General features: G+C 59.0%; 1 protein-coding gene across 2 annotated transcripts in view; it reads left to right on the top strand.

Annotated features, from left to right (window-relative positions):
* The first annotated feature begins 639 nt into the window (after positions 1–639).
* Positions 640–22,440, top strand: part of ANKRD11 (ankyrin repeat domain containing 11) — a 34,833-nt gene continuing 13,032 nt past the window's right edge. For both annotated transcript variants that reach the window (XM_056135581.1, XM_056135582.1), the window contains exons 1-3: positions 640–723; positions 19,267–19,409; positions 20,193–20,331. In XM_056135581.1, the coding sequence (XP_055991556.1) occupies positions 19,323–19,409; positions 20,193–20,331 (226 nt within the window). In that variant the 5' untranslated portion in view covers positions 640–723; positions 19,267–19,322. The remainder of the gene's footprint in view (positions 724–19,266; positions 19,410–20,192; positions 20,332–22,440) is intronic.

The following is a 22,440-nucleotide window of genomic DNA, read 5'->3' as shown; positions in this document are numbered from 1 at the left end:
GAAAGGGTCAGGATGGGTAGTGGTGGCCGTCATATTACTCCTGGTAGTGTTCAGGGGACCCTGTAGAGTGCTGGGGCTAGAACCCTGGTCGACCGCATGCAAGGCGAGTACCCTCCAGCTGTGCTATCGCTTGGTTTAGGGATCATTCTTGGCTCGGTGCTCCTGGTTGTTCCAGTGGTGCTGAGTGGCTGTGCCTGCAGGGAGGAAGCCAGCCCGTTCCGTGCAGACTGTCTTTGTGAGCCAAAGGGAGAGTTTAGATTTCCCTATGTGAGAGGGAGTCTAGAACGGTGCCAAGAGAGGGAGCAGTCACCGAAGGTCTGCTGTCATGCCTGCAGCAGGGGGTGGGGGTGGGGGGCATCTCAGAGCTCCCTTGCAACCCCAGGTCAGCTGGACCAAAGCCTGAGACACCTGCTTACTTGTCTGGAGTGACCTGGCCTGAAGGCGAAGCTGGAAATTGTGCTGGTCATCTCAGGGGAGGGGTACAGGGAGCATCTGGGGGCCTCTGGGCGAGGGATCTCCAGGGGAGAGTTTGGAGTCTCCAGGGAAGGGAGACAGGGAGGGTTGGGGGTCCCCAGGGGAGCGGGACAGAGGAGGGGGAGAGCATAGAGTCTGCACAAACTAATCTCTTTCCCTTTCGCAGGGCTCCTCAGCAGCGTCCGGTCCGGCCACACCTTTTGGATTTAATTGGGTTGTCGTCAGCCTCGACTTTCAGCTATGGAATCGGTGAGTCTGGACTTTTTCTGTCCCTTTGGTGGGGTGTGACATGAGCATCGGAGTGATGTTCCCCCTGCCAGTTGCCTTTCTTGGACTGAGACCTGAGTGTGGTTCTGTCCCGACGTGGCTTCACTGGGGCCTGGCATTGGGAGCTGCTGCCTGGAGTATGGGGGAATGGGTAGGGGGCTCTCTTCAGGGTCCTTTCCGTGGCTTCTGCCTGCCCCCACTCTCTGGGTCCTGCCTCGAGGGTGCTGTGCTTTGTGCTCCACCAAGGGTGTTTCTCAGGCGAGTCACCCTGGTCTGGCAGCAGGGTGCTGCTGAGAGGCCTTAGCGCTCCCCAAAGTTGGAGCCAGGCCGGTGGTCAGTGGAGGAAGAGATGCCTCTGCTCGGGCCTGATTCCTTGTCCCCTGAGATTCCTGGTCATTTGAGACGGTGGGGACATGGCTTCTTGATGCAAGTCTCTGGGCGACACGCGCGACTCTTGGATAGTGTCATCTCGGTGTCATCTCAGTGTCAGGCTGGCCAGTTTGAGGTGGTGCATGGCTAATTCAGTGTGTTTACTGTCGAGCAGATATGGGCTGGTTCTGTGTGTGCACCGGCCGGCACCGGCCGGCAGATGTGGGCTGGTTCTGTGTGTGCACTATTGGACAGACCCAGGCTGGTTCTGTGTGTGTGTACAGTAGGGCAGACTCCGGTTCTCTATGTGCACAGCCAGGCTGACACTGGTTCTGTGTATACACAGACAGGCAGATCTGGGCTATTCTAGAATAGTATGTGCAGTCAGGCAAATATTGTGTGTGTGTGTGTGTGTGTGTGTGTGTGTGTGTGTGTGTGTGTTGGGAGCAGCTTTTTAAAAAACTGCTTTGGGCCACACCTAGTGGTACTCAGGGCTTACTTGTGGCTCTGTGCTCAGGGGATTCTATGGTTCTGGGAATTGAATTCAGGTCCGCCACATGCCAGGCAAGCACCCACCTCACTGTCTTTGATCCCCTGGGAAGAAAGCTCTTGATCTAAGTTCGCCCCGTTCCTGCCACCAGGTGTCCATGCTCATTTTCCTGCAGACCTGGATGCGAGGGCAAGGCTGGGTGGAAAGAAGTCTCAACTGCCTCTGTCCTCTCAGAGCAGCCTGGCTGGAAGGTGGACACTGTGACCCAAGGGTTTCCCTTCGGCCTGCCTCCCAGGGTGAGGGGTAGAACCAGTTGATTGGATACGTTTGTCCTTACAGGTGGGGACAGAGAGCAGCCAGACCCCATCCGCTACCCCGCTACCCGCCCCCCCCCCCCCCCCCCCCGGGGGCTGTGCTCTGACCTCCTTTGGAAACTTGATCTTGATTCGTTGCCTCCAGGGAAGGGGGTGGCTGCATCCTTTGGCCACCACCACAGCCAGGTGTGTCCCTGAGGAGAATGACTTGAGTTCTTCAAGCTCTTTGTTGCTAGTGTGGGTGGGCTGAGAACTGGATCTGTTTTTTTCTTCCCGGGGGGAGGGCATGGGGGTCAGCACCCATTGGTGCTCCGGGCTCACTCCTGGTGGAGCTCTGTGGATGGAGCCTGGGTGAGCTGTATGTGAGCACAAGGCCTCCCCTGCTGTGACCTCAGGAGATGGGGCCTCAGCTGGAGCACTGACAGGTTTGGATCATGAGGAGTCAGTTCTGCCACCGACAACTTCGGGGTTGGACATGGCCTTCCTGATGGCCACAAGCAGTGACCATTGCCCAGAGGTGGATAGGGTCAGGATCATGGCCAGGCAGGGATGACTTGCCGAGAGCCCTCCATGGAAAGAGAATAGAGTTTCAGGTTCTCTGTTTCCCTTGTTCCTCACGTCGCTGATCAGTAAGTGCTCGTTGTCACTGCTTAGGGTGAGGGAGGAACTGTTGGTCTGATGTCCCAGTCCGATTTCTGAGTGATCTGGGCTCATCTGGCTCTAGTTGTGTCACCGCTCGTTGTCTTGCCTCCTGATGGGAACAGGGAGCAGCAGGAAGTGAACGGAGCAGCTGTGCCCATGTCCTGGGGGCTGCCTGGCCTGCTCAGGGGCCCCCAACACCTGGAAGTGGACCTGGGGCCCAGGCTCAGGTCTCCCCAGCCGCTGGCTATGCTTAGCCCCATTTCAGGTATGGAGCTGAAGGGAAGAAAGGGAAAACCAGGCTGCATTTGCTCCCCGGGGGGTGAGTGCTGCTCTGGTTCCTGTGCCCAGTCATCTGCAGGCGCCACCCTGAGCTACCTGGGGCTGCCTCTGCTGAGGCTCCTCCCAGCGTGGGGTGCTCAGGCTGAGCAAACAGCAGGTGGAGGTGAGTGAAAGAATCGGGCCCCCCACACACACCCTTTCTCTCTAGTTCTTCTCCCCTCCACCCTAAGAGTGGTGAGGTGACTTCAGCCTGTCTGCAGCAGCTTCTGCAGGCCCCGAGATCCAGAGGCAGACAGTGGGAAGGCCCTGGAGTTGCAGGTTGTATGGAGCTTTCAAGTCCTAATGCCAGTTCGTTTGCCTTTTTAACAGAAAGCTCTTAATAGACAAAAATAGGTAACAGCACATTTTACCTCATTGTCGAAGAAATATGCAATAGCTTATTCCAATATGATTTACTGAACTTAGGAGTGTAATGATTTTTCCGTTCTAGAGGTGATTCTTGGGTAGAGTCCCTGCAGCTATACATGGAATGTTAGTTGTCTTTTAGGTTCATGTGTTTTTTTTTTATTATTATACCAAAACTGCTGGCCATATTCTAGTACTTGCCCCAGAAGTCCTTTTGTTTTCCCATGGTTCTCGCAGCCCCACGAGCTGCGAAGGTCGGTGAGGCAGCCCTGAGGGTCTGGGTAGGATGAGGTCCAAGCCAGGGGAAGGCAGCAGCCCACGTGGCCCTGTTTTGCAGGGGCCCGGTGGGGGCTGGGTAGAGTCCAGCCGCCCTGAGACAGGCCTGTGGACTGCTGGCAAGTCCAGGCCCCGCTGTCACCCACTTCTCTTGTTTACCACAGATGCCTGTGCCTCCTGACTGGATCATGGACACACTTCAGTCCCCTTCCTTCTCAGGTGCTGTTGTGGCCTGGGGGGGCAGGGCCAGCACTTGGAGAGAGAGACAGACAGACATGGACAGAGAGACACTCTGTCCATGCCCCATGAGGCCCCCAGCTGAGATGTCTGCTAAAACAGCCTCCCCTGCATCCTGCCTGGGCGTCTGTAGCGCGTCCCAGAGTTGGCTGCAGGTGGCCTGTGAGTCAGCCAGTGCTCTGGTGGAGGCCTGGCCAGGGACAGGTGCCAGCTGTTATCCTGTGGTGTCTGAAGTGTGCTGGAGTGGGCACAAGCTCCACTGGATGGGGCACTGTGTCTGGCAGCGGGCATGAGAACAGGAGGGTGGGGATGGGGCCATGGGGCTCTGCTCTGGAGCCCCTCTTCTCTGATGCCTCTGCTCACGGCAGGGCGTGGTGGGCAGTGCAGCCTGGGTCTGGTGGCCCAGGGCAGAAGCAGAGCAGCATGTGGCCTCCACCTCGCTCCTTGCCTGACTGATGCCCTTCTTGGCCACTCTCATCTGTGCTGACCCCTTGGTTCTGCTGGCACGGCTTTCTTGGCGCCAGAGTGCTGAGCACTGTGTCCACATGGCCATAGCTCCTTCGTGGCCCTTCCCAGGCCAGTTGCAGTTGGAAATGCAACAATGAGATGCCGGTTCAGATGTAACCAGATTTTATTTATTTTGTTTTGGGCCACTTGGCTTACTCCTGGATCTGTACTCAGGGATCTGTACTGCTGGGGGTTTTGGGGGGCCATATGGGGTTTGCGGAATCACACCGATCGGCCTATTACAAGGCAAATGCTCTGCCCACTGTACTGTCTCTCCAGCCCCCTGGACCAAATTTTGTTCAGCCCCTGAGACCCGCTCTCGGAGGTGGCCCTGAGACCATCTCAGGTGGGAAAGATCTCAGCTCTCGGTTCCTGGGTGGCATGACTGCACCCTTGCCCTGTGACCTGCTCACCTTCTCTGGACAGGGCTCGGAGGCTGGCCGTGATGGAACCCTCTGGGCTCCTGTGCCCAGGGACAGCTGTGAGGGAAGAGGCCACCTCTGGCCAGGGCCTGTACTGCGCCTTCCTGGGAGTCCCTACAGAGTCTCTCCTGTCCTCGTCTGTCCTCACACATCGCTGCTCTCAGTGGCCTCTGAGCCAGTACTGGGTGACCAGTGTTGATCCTCTTCACTGCCATCAGCAGCCTTCTGTGTGCCGTGAGCCCACGCTCTGCCCAGGATATCTCAGCTGCCTGTTGTGAGCTCTCCCCAGCGGGTGTCTGGGCGCCAGAAGGTGGGCACAGGGAGACTGGGGCAGCAGGGGACAGTGTGACCTGCAGCAGCCCCCCAGCCAGCAGTTCAGAGGAGCATGAGAGTGGACCTCTTCCAGATAACCCACATGTCTGAGCCAGGGCTCTGTGTGTAACTGATCTCTCCTGCTGGTGGGAGCCGTGGAGCTGAGTTTCAGAGGGAGACACAACTGAGGCTGTCTGAGAACAGACCATGGTGGCTTCTGGGCATCCCTCTACTGGCCTGGGGCACCAGGGCAGCACCTCCCAAGGCCTCTAAGCTCTCAGCCCCTTGGGGTACTTACTGGCCGCTTTGCAGTACATTGATTGTGGACCCCACATCTCACAGGACATGGATCCTTATGGCAGCTCCAGTCCGTGGTCATGGCTTCACCAGTGTCTGCAGAGACCAGCTCCCAGAGAAGGCCACACTCACCTCCTGGGTGGATCTCAGAATTTTTTGTGGGGAGGGAGGGAGTGTGGAGACAGTCCGGCAAACAACACTTTGTCAGCAAAGTTAGATTTCAAAAGGAAAATAAAAACCATGCGTAATCCCACCACTTGAATATGTATCAGTGTTCAAAGAGTATTTTGAAGTGGGAGAGAGAGCAGAGTGGGTTAGGTGCTTGCCTGCCGTGCACATGGCTGACCTGGGTTCAGTCCTGGCACCCCATACGGTTCCCTGGGCACAGGGCCAGGAGTAACCCCTGAATGTTGGTTGGTTTGGGGTGAGAGAAGCACACCTGTGTGTCCTGCCCTCAGACCCACACGGGGAAGGAGAAGGTTCCTTCCTCTATGTCCCGGGCCCTTTCTCAGTGCTTAGGATTTCTTCTGACTCTGTGCTCGGGGATTGAACTCTGGTCAGCCATGTGCAGGGCAGGTGCCCTACCTGCTGTGCTGGGATCTTTTCAGATCTGCCGCGGCCTTTTGTGAGGAGACTCTTTGCTTCCCCTTCTTTTAACCCCCTCCCCACCTACCTGCCTCCTGACTCTTTCTCCTGGTTTGCTTGTCGTGCAAGTTGAGATCCAGCCAGACGGATATTGTGTTCTGGATGTTGGCTCCTTCTGGGTCCCTTGGAGACTGTCTGAGTTACCACGTGGCCTCAGAGCAAGTGGCTGCCTGCAAGTGAGCAGGGCGGTGCTCCTGGGCACGTCACCCCGCCCTCTTCCCCTCCACCTCTGAGAGCGGCACTTACCCAGGCCCCTTAGGCCAACGCGTCCTGTCCCCACGTGCCCTGTCCTGGCACAGGAGGTGGGCGCCGGGGCAGTGCTGTCCCTCAGAAGCATGTTCTAGACCCACTGCTTGGAGGGGGCTCTGGAGGAGAAGCAGAGACACCGGAGCTGGGGCCAGAGTGTTGCTGCAGGAGCCAGTCCCCGAGGGCACACAGGTGCCACATGGTGCAGCCATCACTGCAGGCACCCGGGGCAGGGCACAGGGTGGGGACCAGAAAGGAGCCAGCCCTTCACTCGAGCTCAGGTCTGCTCGTACTCTCTGAGGCCCCGATGATGTCGGGGGCGGCCAGACCCTGTCCCTCCCAAGACTGGGACCCACTGTTTTGGTTTCTGTTACCTTTCAACTTACATCCCAAGTTAATCATTTTCCTTTTGTGGACCCTCCCTATTTATGACCTAGTTGATCTTTGTCCACACAACTGTCTCACCTGATGGCTGAGGTCATAGGAACGTGGTTCCAGGTGGCAGAAGGCCTTTGGTCCTGTGAGAAGAGCAGGAAGTGGCCTGGTGAGGGACAGGGACAGCCTCCTCCTGAGCTGCCCTGATGCCCTTGGCGGCGCTTAGGGGGCCGGGGGCACCCAGGGGCACTGATGTGTCACTGATTTCACTGGTGGCCACTGGGAGATCTGTGTCTGAGGAAGCTTGAGGTGCCTGCGAGCATTTAAACAGGCCATGTTGTCAGAAAGGAAGTCTCAAGGCAGGACGTGTCATCGGGACTCCTTGGCTGAAGACCCCTGGGGATGTCTCCTTGGAATCTGCTGATGGAAAGTCCTCCTCTTGCCCCTCCAGGCACTTAAGCCAAATGTCCTAACTAGCTCCTTCAGTCCTTCAGTGGTCTCTGCTGCCCCGGGGCCTGTCCAGAGGAGTATGGACCTGGCATCCTCTGGGGACACCTTCTGTGTGCCCGTCCGGAAGGTGGGTTTCCAAGGGTGCTGAGTGAGTTTTTCGGGCGGGGGGGCGGGTAGACCAAGTCCCTGCAGCTGTAGTCAGGAGGCGAGGACAAACGGGATTGTGCTGGCTGCTCACCTGGGGTGCTCCTTAGGAACCCTCTCAGTGGCTTTCTGGCTAGCTGAGCATGTGTGGGAGCTGGAGCGTGACGGGGGCCTGCGGTGGAGCCCCCGCCGCCTGGCGTGCTCTAGCCCTCACCCGAGGCTCTGGGGGACATCAGACCCAGATGGCACGTGCCTGGCAGCTGTGTGGGGCCCCAGGTAGAGGGGCAGGCAGGACCCTCGACCCTCCCATCTGCCTGCCGGCGTCAGGACCTTTGCTTGCAAAGGGTGTGCATTCTGGGCAGAGACGGGAGAGCAGGAGGGCACCTGCCTTGCACGCAACTGACCTGAGTGTGATCCCTGGCACCCTGTAGGGCTCCCCGGTGCTGCTGGGTGCGGCTCAAGGGAAAGGAGGAAGGGGAGTAAGTTCTGGGGCTTCGGGAGGCAGAAAGGGAGCAGGGCTGTGTGGAGCCCCTGGCCGCCCCACCGTGTCGCCCAGACTGGGACTTGGTGCCTGTACTCAGCGGCGGCTCAGGGGCGCTCCCCTCGCTCTGAGGAAGCTCCAGAGGACAGGCGGACGCAGGGTGCCGCCCGGCATGCATCCGTGTCTGGGCGCAGAGCAGAGCCCTTGTTCCCGTGCACTCGCTGCCTCGCCAGACAGCGTTCTCTCCTCCCAGACTCTGCGCTGCCAAGAGGCTCCCGCTGTAGCCCTGGTCCATCCTGGGGAGTCGGCAGCCCCCGCCCAGTGAGCGTCCTCGCCTCGCCACCCCCTCCCGGCAGAGACCGTTTACAGCCCAGGGTGTAGGGGAATCAGCAGGCTGCTCGGGCACCTGCAGGCGCAGACCCTGACGGACTGCGAGGAAAGGAGTTAAAAATGGCACCCTCGCTCTGCAACTGGAGCGCCAGAAATACCGTCTTCACAGTAGATTTCTTGGTGGGAAGGAGGAGTCTTATCTCTACTCATCTGTATTTTTGGAGCTGAATTGAAGCTTGAGCAGTTTGGAGATGCAGAAAATAGAGTGTTTGGTGAATAAAGATGAAGGTGTGTGTTTTTGAGAAATGAGGGTTAGAAACTGTGAAATGTTAAGTTCTACAGGATGTTTTCTCTTTCTAAATTTTTTCCCCCTTTTCTATTTTCAAAGTGACTCCGAAGAGTCAGTTCGCAGTTCCTGTTGCATCCTGAGGCCCATTTCACTAGACAGGACCCAGGGCCATGGGTGCGGCTGGTTGGGTGCTGCTCGTTTTCTCACCGACTCTGAGCTCAACTCTGTTCTGCGTCGGATTCGTTGGTGCTCTAGTGGACAAGTGCCCCGGCAGCCCTGTTCTCCCAGGGGCCTCCCAGACAAAGGCGCTGCTCAGTTTAAGAGCTTGTCCCGGGCAGAGCTGCCCTTCCCCAGGGGCTGAGCCTCGGTGTCTGTCAGTGTGGACAGTACATCACAAATTTGGTCTGGGACCAGAGAGAGAGGACCAGAGAGACCAGAGAAATTTGCACACAGTCGAATTTCTCCCGAATTTCTCCACCTGCCTGAGAGTTCTGCTTGCTGCCTGCTGCTCATGGGTTCCGTGTCTCCCTTGTGCTCCCTTAGATGCTCCCTTGTCCCTCCCCACCTCCTGGACAGAGCTGGCCGGTGCCCTCCAGTGGTCCTGAGACCTGAGTGTCCCCTTGTTGGGCGCTTTGTGGATCGGGGCACCAGCGGCCTTCCTGTAGACCCTGACTTGTTCTGAAAAGAGCTTCCGGGGTGCTGAGCAGCCCTGACCTGGGCCTGCTGCCCATTCCATGCCTTCAGAAAGCCCTCACATGGAGATCGAGGGGGCCCTTTCTGGGAGCCGGGGGGGGGTGAGGTGGCGGAGGGCTTCTAGGAGGAACCGTGCGTAGCACAGCCGGTCCAGAGGCCACTGGGGAGGGGGAGAATGCCCAGCAAAGAAGCTCTCGACAGATTTCATCTCTCATTGGTGGTATTTTCCCCAAATTTTCCTGCTGTCTCTGCTAGTAGATCTCCTCATTGGGACTTGGGAAGTCTGGGTAGGAAACGACTCTGCTCCCTAGAGAAGTGCTTGCAGCCAGGCCCCACTTTGCTTTGTGCTGCTGAGTCTCCTGGCAACCCCTGGGACCCCCACAGGATGGGAGGGGATGGGACGGGTCACTTTCCAAACCTGGCTAGGTCTGGCTCAGTGGGAGGGAAGCACAGAATCTGCCAGAAAAGAAAGAGCAGTCCTGGGCCCCAGAAGTTCCTGGGGACAAAGGGGTCTGTGGTGGCACGGGAAGGGCTTTCCTCTCCCCCCACCCCCGGCGCCCGAGTCCAGGGCTTGCCAGGCTGACCTGCTGCTTTCCTGAGTGGCTCTGCTGATCACACACAAGTGCCGTCTGGCCTCTGGTCTGGGGCCTGCCCCACACTAGGAGGTAGGGGCAGGGTGCCTGGGCATGGGCCTGTGCCCTCAGACTGGCAGACCAGAGCTAGAAAGGACTGGACTGGTGATCGGGGCAGTGCGTCCCAGGCTTTGCTTTGTCTGCTTCAAGTCCCTGCTCTGATGGGGATTCCTGGGCCTTTTGCCGGAGTCACACCCACTTCCCCCAGCGGGGCAGTGCTGTGGGACCTGGCGGGCCTCCGCTCCCATGTGGACCCGGGACTTGGGCACCCTCACTCTCTGGCCTGTCTGCGGGGTGCTGCAGCAGTGGTGAGGTGGTTGGATTGCCGTGAAATTGGATTTCTCTTGAAAAAGAGCTGCTGGAGGCCACCTCTCGCCAGAAGCCTTCCTGTACCCCAGCTCTGCAGGCCAGCAGGAAGGTGAGGCCATGGGTCCTGTAGTCTGCCCACAGGCTCTGGGCTTCCTTCTGAGCTCAAAGGCAGTTGTTTTCTCTCTCCCTCTCCTCTCTGTCTCTCTTCCCTTTCCTCTCTCCTCTCCCCCCTCTTTCCTCTCTCCTCCCCCTCCCCCTCTTCTCTCTCTTTCCCTCTCTCCTCTCTCTCTCTCTCTCTCTCTCTCTCTCTCTCTCTCTCTCTCTCTCTCTCTCTCTCGTATGAGTGTGTTACCCTCATAGGTGCCTGCTCCAGTAGCTTCCTTCACAGGTCAACCGTGACTGAAAAGTCTCTGGTGCTTGCTCACAAACGAGTGAGCTTTTTGTTTTTGGCTTTGTGCTCAGGACTTTGTCCTGCACCTGCACTTAGAGATTTTTGGCTGGGTTTGGGGGGCGGTATGGGGTGCGGGGAATTGAATCTGTGTTGGCCGCATGCAAGGCCAGTGCCCTCCCTGCTGCCTTATCTCTCCAGCCTTGTTTGTGCATAAGGAAGCTGCCCTTCTGGGGTCCATGCAGCAGTGCCCACTCCAGACCACCCTCCAAGGGTCCGACCCATGTTAGCAGTAGCTGTGCCTGATGTGCCCGGGGCTGCCAGAGCTGTCACCCACAGAAGGCATGGGGTGGGGAGAGGTTTCCCTTCCCCCTGGAGCTTGGGCAAGATCTTGGAGTATGCTTTCTGTGTCAGTATTGTTAACACGAGCAACTGGCGGGGGCATCTCGCAGCACAGCCAACACACGCGGCACGTGTCATAGTTGCTTTTGGCCCTGGAGATGGGTCTGTTCACTGCCACATGCCAGCCTGCACAGGTCAGCCATGTCCTGCCACCTTGCTGGAGACAGAGGCCAGGTTCAGGCTTGTCTGGCAAAGGAAGGGTCTCCCCGGGCAGAACCGTGCAGTGTCTGTAACCGTTCCTGGTGGTCCAGGGCTGCACCAGCACCGGCTCTCTTCCATCAGGTTCTGCTCTCAGTGGGTCTCTGGGTGCTGAGAGCAGAGCACCTCTTGCAGGGCATGGCCTTGCAGAGCCTCTGTGCTGACCTTGGCTGATGTCTTAGGGACGCTCACCCATGTGGGCTGGTGGCTGTGGTGTGGAGTGTGCTGTTGGGGCCAGCACGACTTCCCCAGGAGCCCCTGACCAGCCTGCCCAGTCCGGTATGGGGGAGATGGAGGCTGGGAAGGAGCAAGACTAGAGAAAGAAAGGGTTCGTGGAGTTTTGGGGTACCCCTGCCCCGCCCAGCGCCATCTACATGGCTGAGCCTACACCCTGTGGTAGGAGCCAGGGCAGCACCCTTGGGCGTGTCCAGACCAGACCCTTTGCCCTTGGTGCAGTGAGCCACAGCCCCCAAATATGAGAGTCCCAGGTCTCTGCAGCCTCGCGTCATGTCTAGGATGCAGGCACACTTGCCACAGAAATGGTCTCTGAGCCTTTCCTGCTAAAGATTCAGTATTCAAGGACTGAGTCTGAAGAGTTCCTTGCACACACCTGACATCGCATCCAATGTCTATTAGCCTGTCAAGAGCAGCCTGTTCTTGGGGCTGGAGCAATAGCACAGCGGGTAGGGCGTTGGCCTTGCACGCGGCTGACCCGGCTTTGATTTCCAGCATCCCATAGGGTCCCCCAAGCACCGCCAGGAGCGATTCTCGAGTGCAGAGCCAGGAGCAACCCCTGAGCATCGCTGGGTGTGACCCAAAGGGCAAAAAAAAGGAGCAGCCTGTTCTTGGCTCCTGGGAGCTCCTTCCACAGGGCTCCATCCTGCCCATGAGTATGGGCTTGGCTGCTGCATCCCCAGGCCCCAGGGCAAGGGGAGGTGGCGGGCACTCGGAGCAGCCTGGCTAAGCGTGTGGCACTCGGTCTCTGGGTTCCTGAGGCAGCATGAGGCCTCCAGCACCATGGCACTGCTGGGCATGTCTCAGGGGCTCCCTGGGTAGTGCTGTGGGGGTTGCCTAGCCCTGGGGCAGGGGGCAGTGGCTGCCATCAGCGGCTGCACCTTGCCCTGGCCAGCGCAGCCAAGTATGCAGATGAGCATTCTCAATCCCTTTCCTTCCACCTACCCTCCTTGGCTCCCAAAGTAGCAGAGCAGCATGTGAAGAGCGTTGGGTGTTTTTGTTTTGGGGTCCACCAGTTGGATCTCTCCTGGAATCATATGACATGCCGGGAATCAAACCCAGGCTGGCCCTGTGTGAGGCAAGCACCCTCCTGTTGGACTCCAGGCCCAGGCAGACTGCCTGGTGCTCTGGGCTCTCAAGGGGCCAAGTAGCCTTGGAGCTAAGCCTGAAGGAGGGGGCTGGAGGCTCGGCTCCGTGTCCAGCCTGTGCCCAGGTTTCTGAGGTTCTGCATGAAAACACGTGTGTGTTCTTGTTTTAATTCCGTCTGAGGTGCTCTTGCATGGTTCCCGTTTCCTGAGCAGGAAGTGAACAGCGTGCACCATGCATTTTTTCTGATCTCCAGCGCCCTGTGACCCCTTCCCTAATCCCTGCCCCTCCTGAGTATTGCTAGGAGGACCCCTGGGCCCCTTGAACTCTGCCTGGGCGTGGACTGAGGTGTCACATTCTGTTGTTGGTTGTAATGTACACGGATAGAATTCATTGAAGGGTGGTTCCAAGCAGTGCACAGGGACCTCTGGTCCACTCCTGGTGACACTGGACCAAGATGATGCGATCCTGAGGATGGAACACAGGTAGGTCCCAGGGGACCTGGGACATGTGCAGCAGCTGCTCTGCCATGGGGCATACCTCGACTCTGACAGTGACCCCCTCTCCCAACTCTGGTGGACAGACATACTCTTGAATTTTCTTGCCTGATGCTCCTGCATGCAGTGTAAGCCCACTTGCTGGAACCAACCCCAAGACTCTAGCTTTACTTGTTCTGTTTTAAATAAAATCTAGATTGCATAGAGTGTTCTGAATATCAGATGTGAGTACATACAGTTCTGCTTTTCCCTTTACATTCTGCACCGTTTCACGTTTTTTTCCTTGGTTTGTTTTTGTTTAGTTTTGATTGGGGAGTGCACGCCCAGCAGTGCTCAGGGCTTACTCACGAGAGCCTGTGCAGTGCCAGGGTTGGAACTTGCTGTGTGTGAGGCAAGTGCCTTGGCCCTGTGCTAAGAACGCCACACACACACTCTCACACTCAGTCTTTGCTTCTTGTCTTTCTGCACTGGACCCTGCAGCTTGCCTCACTCACTGCCTGGGGTGGGGGGTTCCTTAGCTTGCAGAAGAGTGGGAGCTGGGATCAGCCCCGTTTCAGGGTGTGTGCCGTGTGCAGGCTGCTTCCGGCCTGTGTTTTCCTCTCTTCTCCCTCTCGTCACACTGTTGGTCACAGTACACGCAAGGGCTTGGTCTCCCACTCTCAGCCACGCTCGCATGACGTCTCATCACTGCTTCCAGGGCCTGTCACGCAGCTGCTCCCCCAAGATGAAGTGGCCTGTCTTCCGTGGCTCGGTTTTCGCGGGGCCTGTCAGGGTGGAGCCTCTCCCAGGCTCAGACCTGCTGCCCACCTCCCACCCTCTTCTCTTGGGACTTCCTGCCTGTCAGTGCCCGCCTGGGCTGTGAAGCCAGGTGCCGAGTCGGTCTCGGGGCCCTGAAGGTGGGTCCACCCGCAGCCTCCCTTCCCGTGTTCCCTGCTGCAACTTTGGAGCTTTCGCTGAGAGGACAGGCCCCCGGTCCCTGGCCTCTCACCGAGTGCTGTTCTGATGCTCCTCTCCCGTAACTCCTGGCTCGTCGCAGACCCTGTGGGTCCGGTAGTCTGGGCGAACAGAGGCGAACTCTGCAGAGGGCCGCCAGCAAGCCTCAGGCCCTGGTGTGGGATGAGGCACAGTGGGCTCCAAGACCGCCCCACCTGCCTCTGCCGGGCCAGAGGTGCTGCCGGCTGCTTCTGTGAGGCTGCAGTGTCCCCAGGAGCAGAGCCTGAGCACCTTGCCCAGTGACCAGGGAGGCAGGAAGGGAAAGAGTGTGGGGACAGGAGCCTGGGTCTGTATACTTCCTTGGTCTCCCATGGACATGTCAGAGAGCACTTGGGTCTCCCAAGAGGCCTCAGCAGTGTGGGGTTTTGGGGAGGGGTTGGCCTTTTTCTTTTGGGGGGGGTCATACCAGTGATGCTCAGGGGTTATTCCTGGCTCTGCACTCAGGAATTGCTCCTCGCCATGCTCAGGGGACCATATGGGATGCGGGGATTGAACCCGGGTCAGCTGTATGCAAAACAGATGCCCTCCCTACTATACCATTCCTCCAAATGGGGTTTTATTTCTTTTTGTTTGGTGTTGGTCTGGGAGCCATACCCAGCCGTGCTGGGGGGCTTCTCCTGGCTCTCCACTCAGGGATCATTCCTTGCTCGGGGGACCATACGGGATACTGGGGCTCGAACTTGGGTCGCCATGTGCAAGGCGAGTGCCCTGCCTGCTGTACTCTCATTCCAATGCATTGTGTGGGGTTTTGAGTTGAAAGTAATTCCCAAAGCATAGGCTGGATGGTCAGGACAGCGAGTTGGCACTTGCCTTGCTTGCGGCCAACTCTGACCCCCTCCCCCCCCCGGCACCACCAGGAGTGACTGAATGCAGAGCCGGGAGTGAGTCCTGAGCACTGCTGCTTGTGGTTCCCCAAAGCAAGCCCAGCACATCAAGTAGATCGAATTCTGTGTGTTTGGGACACCATGTCTCACCCTCCTCTGTGCACTTGGAACCTTCAGAGGGTCCATGGGCACGCCTCTGCTGTGGGTGTGGGGGACACCTGGGCACAGTTGGGGCGCATCCTGGCACCTTCTGCTACCTAGGACAGACTCTGCCCTAAGCAGTGGGGCACCGCCTGGACAACACCATGGGTTGCTGTGGACTCCAGGCGCCCCAGACCTACTTGCTCACCAGGGTAGCCTGTGGGAGGCGGTGCATGGGCCAGGCGGCCAGCTTCCTGCAGGCCAGCAGAGACAGCGGAGCCCAAGGGAAGCTCGTGTCCATGAGGGAGTTCCTTCCCTGCTTCCTGAATGCTGATGTTGGCTTGTTCCTGTCCTTGGAGATGGCCTCAGGGCGCTTGAGGCCTGGGGTTATGCTCAGGCCCTCACACTGGTCCTGGTGCCAGCAGGGAGCCGCTCCAGGCTTTCTCTCCGCACCTTTGCTTGCCTCCGGGCCTTGTAGTTCGCACATTGAGCTGGCCCTGTTGTGACCTGCTTCCTGCCTCTGGAAGCTGCTTGTGCTCCCGGCTCCTCCTCTTCCTCCGCTCCGCCTCCCAGAGCCCTTGGCCCAGCCCACAGTAGCCTCCTGTGCGGTGTGCATGTGTGGGCACAGACCAGGGCTGGACTCCACAAGGGGCTTAGAAGGTTGACACCAGCCAGGGTCCCATCAGCACTTCCCGGCTACACCCCCAGGGACGATCCTAGGAGCAGGACCTTTCTATTTAGTTTAATTTGGAGGCCACACCTGCCGGTGCTCAGGCCTCACTCTTGTCTTGTGCGTAGGAGCCTGTACAGGGCGGTGGGTCGAGAGAGCAGGCTGCGACCACCGTCACGGGCAGTAGTCCTCGCGGAAGACAGGGATATGGGCACCCAGTCCCCTGGCGTGGACCTGCAGGACAGGAACGAATCCAGGGTGCGTGTCTTGGGTGGAGGCACCCTGGAGAGGCCCAGCACAGGGGTCACCGCAGTTGGGTGTGTTGGGGATAGAGTGATCCCAGGGAGACACAGCCGGGAGAGCCTGTGTCTTGTGTGGGCAGAGGGGATCAGTTTCAAGGCCCGGGGAAAGTCATTCATTCCCCTAGTTCGTGGTTCGATGTGTGTGTCCGCCAGCCCTGGGGTGCTTGTGCTCTGGAACCCACAGAGAATGGAGAGCGGAGTTCCTTCCTCTGCAGCATTGCACAGCCCAGCCTTAGAGCTATTCTGGGCCTCAAATGTGGGGGTGGGACTGGGAGGGCTGTGCCCAGCACAGAAGCGTGGCTGACCATGCCTTTCAGTGAAGGCCCACAGGGTCTCAGGTTTCAGGTGGGCGCTCTGCCCCCTCACGCCATGTCATGGGCAGGTCGCACACATAGGCGCATCTGCAGACGGTGGCTGGCATGTGTCCTAGGTTTGAGCCGAGCTCATGAGCACATCACCTCAGGTGGCTGTGTCCAGGACCAGCTCAAGCTGTGCTGGGAGATGTGTCCCCTGCCAGGCATTGTGGGCTTGTTCCTCTCTCCAGGCCTGTGGCTCGCAGAGCTGGCTGGACTGGCCATCCCCTCCTGTCCTCTCCTCTCCCCTCTCCTCTTTCATCTATGGTTCCGGGGGTGGGGGCACACCCGCTGGTACTCAAGTCACTCCTTAGTGGTGCTGGGGAGCAGCCCTGGTGCCCTGGATGCCAAGTCCCTGTCTCCTGTACACGCCCCTATCAGAGGCCATTGTTGCTTTCAACCACATCTAGTCCATTGTTAATGTGTCTTTGGAAAGTGTGAGCGGGGATCAGTGTCAGCTGATGAGAGGAGGATTTTTCCCTGGTTCTCGGTTTGAGAAATGCATGTGACCGCCAGCCCTGGGGTGCTTGACCAGTGGACCTGCCTCCTGTGCGGGGTCGGCTGTGGGCTCCTGAACCCCAAGGCGAGGGCTTGGTTCCAGACAAGGCGTCTGAGGCTGCACATCTGCCTGTCTCCTGGGGACTGGGGTGCACGCCTCCCCACTCAGTCCAAGGGTGCCTGCTCACATTCTCCACAGCAAGTGCTCAGCCCCATGTCCTCTCACACCAGAGCCCCTCCTGCTGTGGGCAGGCAGCATCCCTACTCCTCCCGGGGTCTCGGGGACCAGCCCAGGGAGAGGCAGTGTAAGTGCAACCCCTTGTCCTCCCTCTCCAGGCTCTGTGTTGGGGGGTGAGAGCGCCCCCTGGTGGCCCTGTGAGCCTTGCCAGCGGCGGTGTCTCCTTTCTGTTCTGGCTGTGGCTCTGTTTGTCGGTCTGTTGGGGTTTGCACAGCACCCGGGGCAAAGGGTGGTGGAGTTACCCAGCCACACGCCCCAGAGGCAGGCTCCCTGCATGTGGTGGGAGGTCTGCAAAGGCTCCTGTGATCGCTGCTCAGCGCCAATTGAGCAGAACCAAGCAGCCCCTTTCTGGGCCATGGTCACCTGCTGGGCGCAGCATATGCTGGGTCTTGTCAGCCACTTCCCTCTTCTCCCCCTGCACCGTCCACCCGCCCCCTGCATATTTGGCCACACCCTATGTGCTTAGGGCTGCTCTGGACAGACCTCCGGCCATCAGTGGCAGGGTACCAGGCGTTGACTTCCAAGGTCCAGGCCGGATGGGCGCCAACCCACATGCTGCCTCTGCCTTTCCAACATACTGACTGTCTGTGAGAGGGATCCCTTGCAGTAGATCTCATGGACCCTGTGGGGTGCCTGGGATCAAACCCAGTCCAGCTGTTCACAAGGAATTGCCTTAGCCCTGTGCTACCTCTCCAGCCCCTGGCAGTATGATTGAAGCGTGCAGTTTCCACATGGAGCTGATTTCCTTGGAACCATCACCTCAGTGGTCTCGGGGTACAGTGTGCTGTGTGGGTGGAACCACAGGTGCTCAGGTGTCAGCATTGCTGAGACCCTGATCCCTCTAGCTTGGCCTCCCTGGCCAGGCCTCAGCCCTAAGAGTGGGCCGTGTCCCTGAAGGAATCTTGTTTGGGAGGTTGTTGGTACCAGGGCAGACTTCTGCACCGGTTCTCAGAAGCAAATGTTCTCGTTTCTGTGTGTCTGCTTGAATCTTCCCCTCTTCTCTGAGATGTACCTGCACTGTTCCAGCTGTAGTGCGTACACACCCAGCTGTGGTGTCACGCTCGGCTGAGGCGCACAGCTATCGTGTCACACGCACTCGGCTGTGGTTCTTGTACGCTCAGCTGGGTTGCTCAGATGCTCGACTGGTGTCATGCAGGCTCAACTATGGCGCTCAGACGCTCAACTATGGTGCTCGTTCACTTGGCTATGGTGTCAACGCAGGCTCAGCTGTGGTGTTGTGTACTCGTGGCTGTGCTGCTAGTTGTACACTCGGCTGCCTTGGCACGTGGGCTGGTTCTGGGAACTGTGACTCTGATGGGTCCAACTGATGGGTCCAACTGCTCTCCCTCTCTTGGCTGGAGCCTGGGTGGTGTCTGGCGCTGCTCTGGTGGTCCTCACACCACCCTGTGCGTTCTTCGATGCTTCCTTGGGCAAGTGCTCTCTGCTGTCCCTCCACTGCACCTCCTCCTCGCAGTCATGTGCTGGGAGGGCCTGGACTCTTGGTTCTGCCATGTCCAAGTGAGAATATCCCACAGACCCTGATCCCTGCTACTGGCTTGTCCCTGAAGGTGTCTGGCTGGAAGCCTGAGGGTATGCCCTCTGGAGATGTCATGTGGGGCCACTCCTGCCACCCAGCTTCTGCGCGTCTAGAGTCCACCAGCACATCCGGTGTGACCAGGAAAGGTCATGCCATGGGGGCGCAGGGCCCATGCACCTCTGTGCCTGCACAGGGCAGGTCTGCAGCATGACCCCAGCACCTTCTCTCCAGGCACCTCACGTGTGGTGTCAGTGCTGTGCAAATCTCACAGTAGCTCCTGGGTTGGGCGCAGACCCCGGGCACCTCTGCACCATGCTCTTTCAGACACGCGCCAGTGAGTGGCTTGCCTTGTGGGAGTTGCTGCTGTTCTGGAGAATGTTCTAGGCTCGGAGAGGACTAAAGAGGAAGGTAGTGTGACCACAGCAGGCCCAGGAAGGCTATCTGTTCAGGGAGTGAGCTGGCATCCACCTGGTGTGCGTGTCCTCAGAGCGGGGGTAAGTCAGGGGCAGTGGCCAGAGGCCCGCAGTTTGTACGCCTTGACAGGTTGTTGAGGGCTCTGGGAGCCCTGTGCTTCCTTCTCTCCCAGAGCCAACAGGGGTCATGGCCATGGCTGGTGGCCGCACAAGCGTGGGGGAGTGATCCTCTCAGTCCTAGACAGGGGCCAAGCGAGGGGGTCTCCGTCAACGTGTCCCAGGGCTCTGTGGAGTGAGGGGCCCCGCATGGGTGGGGTATCCTGGAGCTGCACGGTCTCACGGGCTGTGCAGGGGTACAGGGTTGGTCCACCGCTCCTGGGCTTGCTTAGTGGTCCGGGTAGACACGTGCTGGCTTGGCCCTCTGTCTCTGCGTGGTTCCCGATGTCGTCTGAGAATCAGGAGATAGTGCTGGCTCCCTGCAGCATGCGGCGGTGGATGTGTGGCATCCTGCAGCTGGACGCTTGCTGGGGGGTGCTCCTGACTCCCTGCTGGCCACGTCACCGGGCTGGCAGAGCTGACAGTACTGACCCTCTGCTCTGCCCCGCAGACGGGTGAGGATGACGCTGTGGCCGAGTGAATGAAGAGTGAGTGAGGAGCAGAACAATGCCCAAGGGAGGGTGTTCTAGAACGTCACAGCAAGAAGAGTGTCCCCTCAGCAACGACATGGTGGAGAAGCAGACGGGGAGAAAGGTAGGTCTGTGCCCCACGTATGGAGGGGGCGTTCTGTTATTGGGGCCCACCCTCTGTGTATGTGTGTGAAGTTCACCGGACCCACTGGGTGGAGCTCATTCAGATCATGTGTGTGTGTGTGTGTGTGTGTGTGTGTGTGTGTGTGTGGCTCAGTCAGAACTGGGGGTGGGGTGTGTAGAGCTCACTTGGACCCAGCGTGTGTGGTTCAGTCAGACCCAGTGTGTGTGTAGGTGTGTGTGTGTGTGTATGTGTATGCAGTGCTCTCGGACCCAATGTATTTGGGTTCAGTCCTGGGGCACTGCCAAGTGTGGCCCTAACTCCCTTCCCAGTGAATTCACCACTTGACTCCTCACCTGCCTCGTCTCTGACTCCAGGCCCTTTCCCGCCAGTGTGTGACTATACCAGACATGCAGGGGGAAGGTGCAGCCCTGCCTGCCTGCTGGGGCTCCAGCCTGGTCTTTCGAGAGCATGTGGCCAGCTGTCCATATTTCATGCTTCACGGTTTAGAGCGAGAACGCCTGAGGGCAGACATGTGGCTGGGGTGTGGCACGGATCGGAGAAACCCCACTCTTGTTCCCGCATGGTGGTCGGGGCTGCAGGAAATGGCCCAGCGCCCATGTATCCCTGGGAGGCCCCCTGATGTCTCAGGCCTGTGCAGACGCAAAGGTGACACAGGCTGGTGGGCCACAATCCGTCTCCTCCTGTGAGGGGCAGGCGTGAGCACGCACAGCTGCCACTGTCTCACCTGAAGAGGAAACATGAAGGTGGCCTTTTCTGTTCCAGGATAAAGATAAAGTTTCTCTGACCAAGACCCCAAAGCTGGATCGCAGTGATGGTGGAAAGGAAGTGAGAGAGCGCACAACCAAGCGGAAGCTGCCCTTCAGCGTGGGCGCCAATGGGGAGCAGAAGGACTCGGACACAGGTACCCGCACAGGGACCGTTGGAGGGGTACAGCCCTGCAGCATTGCCCCCTGATCCCCTAAAATCAGAGATCCAAAGCCCTCAGAAGGGTCCATTTCAGAGCGGAAATGCTCCCCCACCCCCACATATCCGATGTGTCCAGCCTCAAGCTCCCTGCTCCGTCAGACACATCTGTGTCTCCTGTCGGAGGAGAGACATGCTCTGTCAGGAGCAGCAGCACATGCTGCAGCCCCCTGTGTCCTGAGTGAGGGGTCAGGTGACCTTGAGCAGCTGGGTGCTCTTGGAAGGGACCTGATGCTCTGATGTTTCTCCCACTCCTCCGGCTCCCTGTGGGGACACCGACATGGGCTGCCTCAGAGTGAGGGGCAGAGGCCCCCTTCCAGAGAATGAGTTCACAGAAGGAAAGACACAGACCCTGAGCTGGTGTGGGCAGGAGCAGCCAGCCAGCAGAGTTCCCACAGAGAGACAGCACCCGCGGAGCTGGGCTGGACTGCACTGCCCGCTCCTGTGTGTTGGGAGAGCTCACGTGTGTACTGCCAGGCGTGCGGCCAGCCCCCCACACCAGCACTTGTCAGCAGAGGGTCTGCATGACGGCCTGGCCATGCGCCAGTGTGACAGAGCATGGGCCATGGGGCAGCTTGACTGGGGCCTGTCCCCACAAGAGAACCCTTAGGCTTGGAGACACACATACCTCCTGCCTCTGGATAGGGTCCTGACCACCCCGAAGTGTCCCCTGCCAGACTTGGACCCTGGTGATCAGTAATAAGCTGCAGAGGGGAGCACTGCGGGGCCTCGGGCATGGGAACAGGGCAGCAGAGGCCATTTCCTGCTGAAGCACTCAAAACTCAGCAGGTCTTGTCCACCGAAGTCACCCAGGCGTCCAGACCAGCATGTGGCTCTGTGGACATACGTCAAGCAGCTGGAGGGTGCCTGGGCGCCAGCTCGGGTGCAGATGGCAGGGTGCGCTGACAGAGTGCCAGGACGAGAAGGTGCCTGCCTCTTGGGATGAGCAGCAGGGCCAGGGGGCCAGCGAGCTGGACTCTGGTCTGGGAGCAGGAGGGGGCAGCAGCAGAGCTCCAGGAGCCTTTCCTGGCTTTCGGCAGCTGCTTCTGTAGGCAGCACCAGTCTGCGTGGGGGCATTGCCAACTGGTTCCCCAGGGACATGAAAGAAAGGACGCAGGCCTGCTGGGTTGAGGTCTGGACCGCCACCCCCGCCCCACCCCCCAGGCCTCCCTGCTGCCACTTGTTCTCCACCCAAAGAGAAGCTTCCAGAGAGGTACGGCAGCCACACCCGCGGCCTGACCAGACTGCCAGGGCTCATCAACCTCTGGTTGTGTTTCTGATTGGGTCATAGCAGGGTGGGCGGGATCCGGCTTCTGATTGGATAACGGATGGGGGTGGGCGGGATCCGGCTTCTGATTGGGTAACGGATGGGGTGGGCAGGATCCGACTTCTGATTGGGCCCTAGGCAGTGGGTAGCAGACAGGGTGGGCAGGATTTGCAGAGCTGCTGCCCGGAGGCTGCGCTGGGTCCGCCACTCTAGGCAGCATCACTCTGGTCTCTGGGCAGGTAGCGCACGGAGACCCCCAGTCTGGGCGCTGCCGAGCCCGGGGAATGACCAGCTTTGGAAATCAGGTTCCATTTAGGCGGGAAGTGCCCGGGTGCGTGGCCAGGGAGAGGGCAGATGCTGTGCCTGGTGCTCATGCTCCGGCCTCTGCAGGGAGCATTCGTCGTGGGGTTCCCTGGGGCACCCAGCTGACCTGACCACTGGCGGGGCGCTGGGAAGGTCGGGGCACAGGGAAACCCCAGGGCACACAGTACTTCTTCCTGCTGGAACTCCTACTGGAGGCCCAAGGGCGACTCTCACTAGGACATGATCAGTGATTAGGGCACTGCTGAGGGGACGCATCCTGCTTTGTAGACAGAGTGTGCATGCAGAGTGGGCTGGGCTCGGCTCTGGGTAGGCCTCTGCCCACTTCTAGGGTGTGTGGCTTGGATCAGAGGCTCACCCTCTTGGGAGAGCATGGATGGGAGGCCCTGGTTTCTTGCCATACTGCCCTTTGTTGTATAAAGGAAATGTTGGCACATTTGTGGGAGGTACAAGCCCAAG

This window comes from Sorex fumeus, unplaced genomic scaffold (assembly GCF_029834395.1).
Source record: "Sorex fumeus unplaced genomic scaffold, SorFum_2.1 ptg000122l, whole genome shotgun sequence".
NCBI lineage: Eukaryota > Metazoa > Chordata > Mammalia > Eulipotyphla > Soricidae > Sorex > Sorex fumeus.
This window is presented reverse-complemented; position numbering and strand designations above follow the sequence as displayed.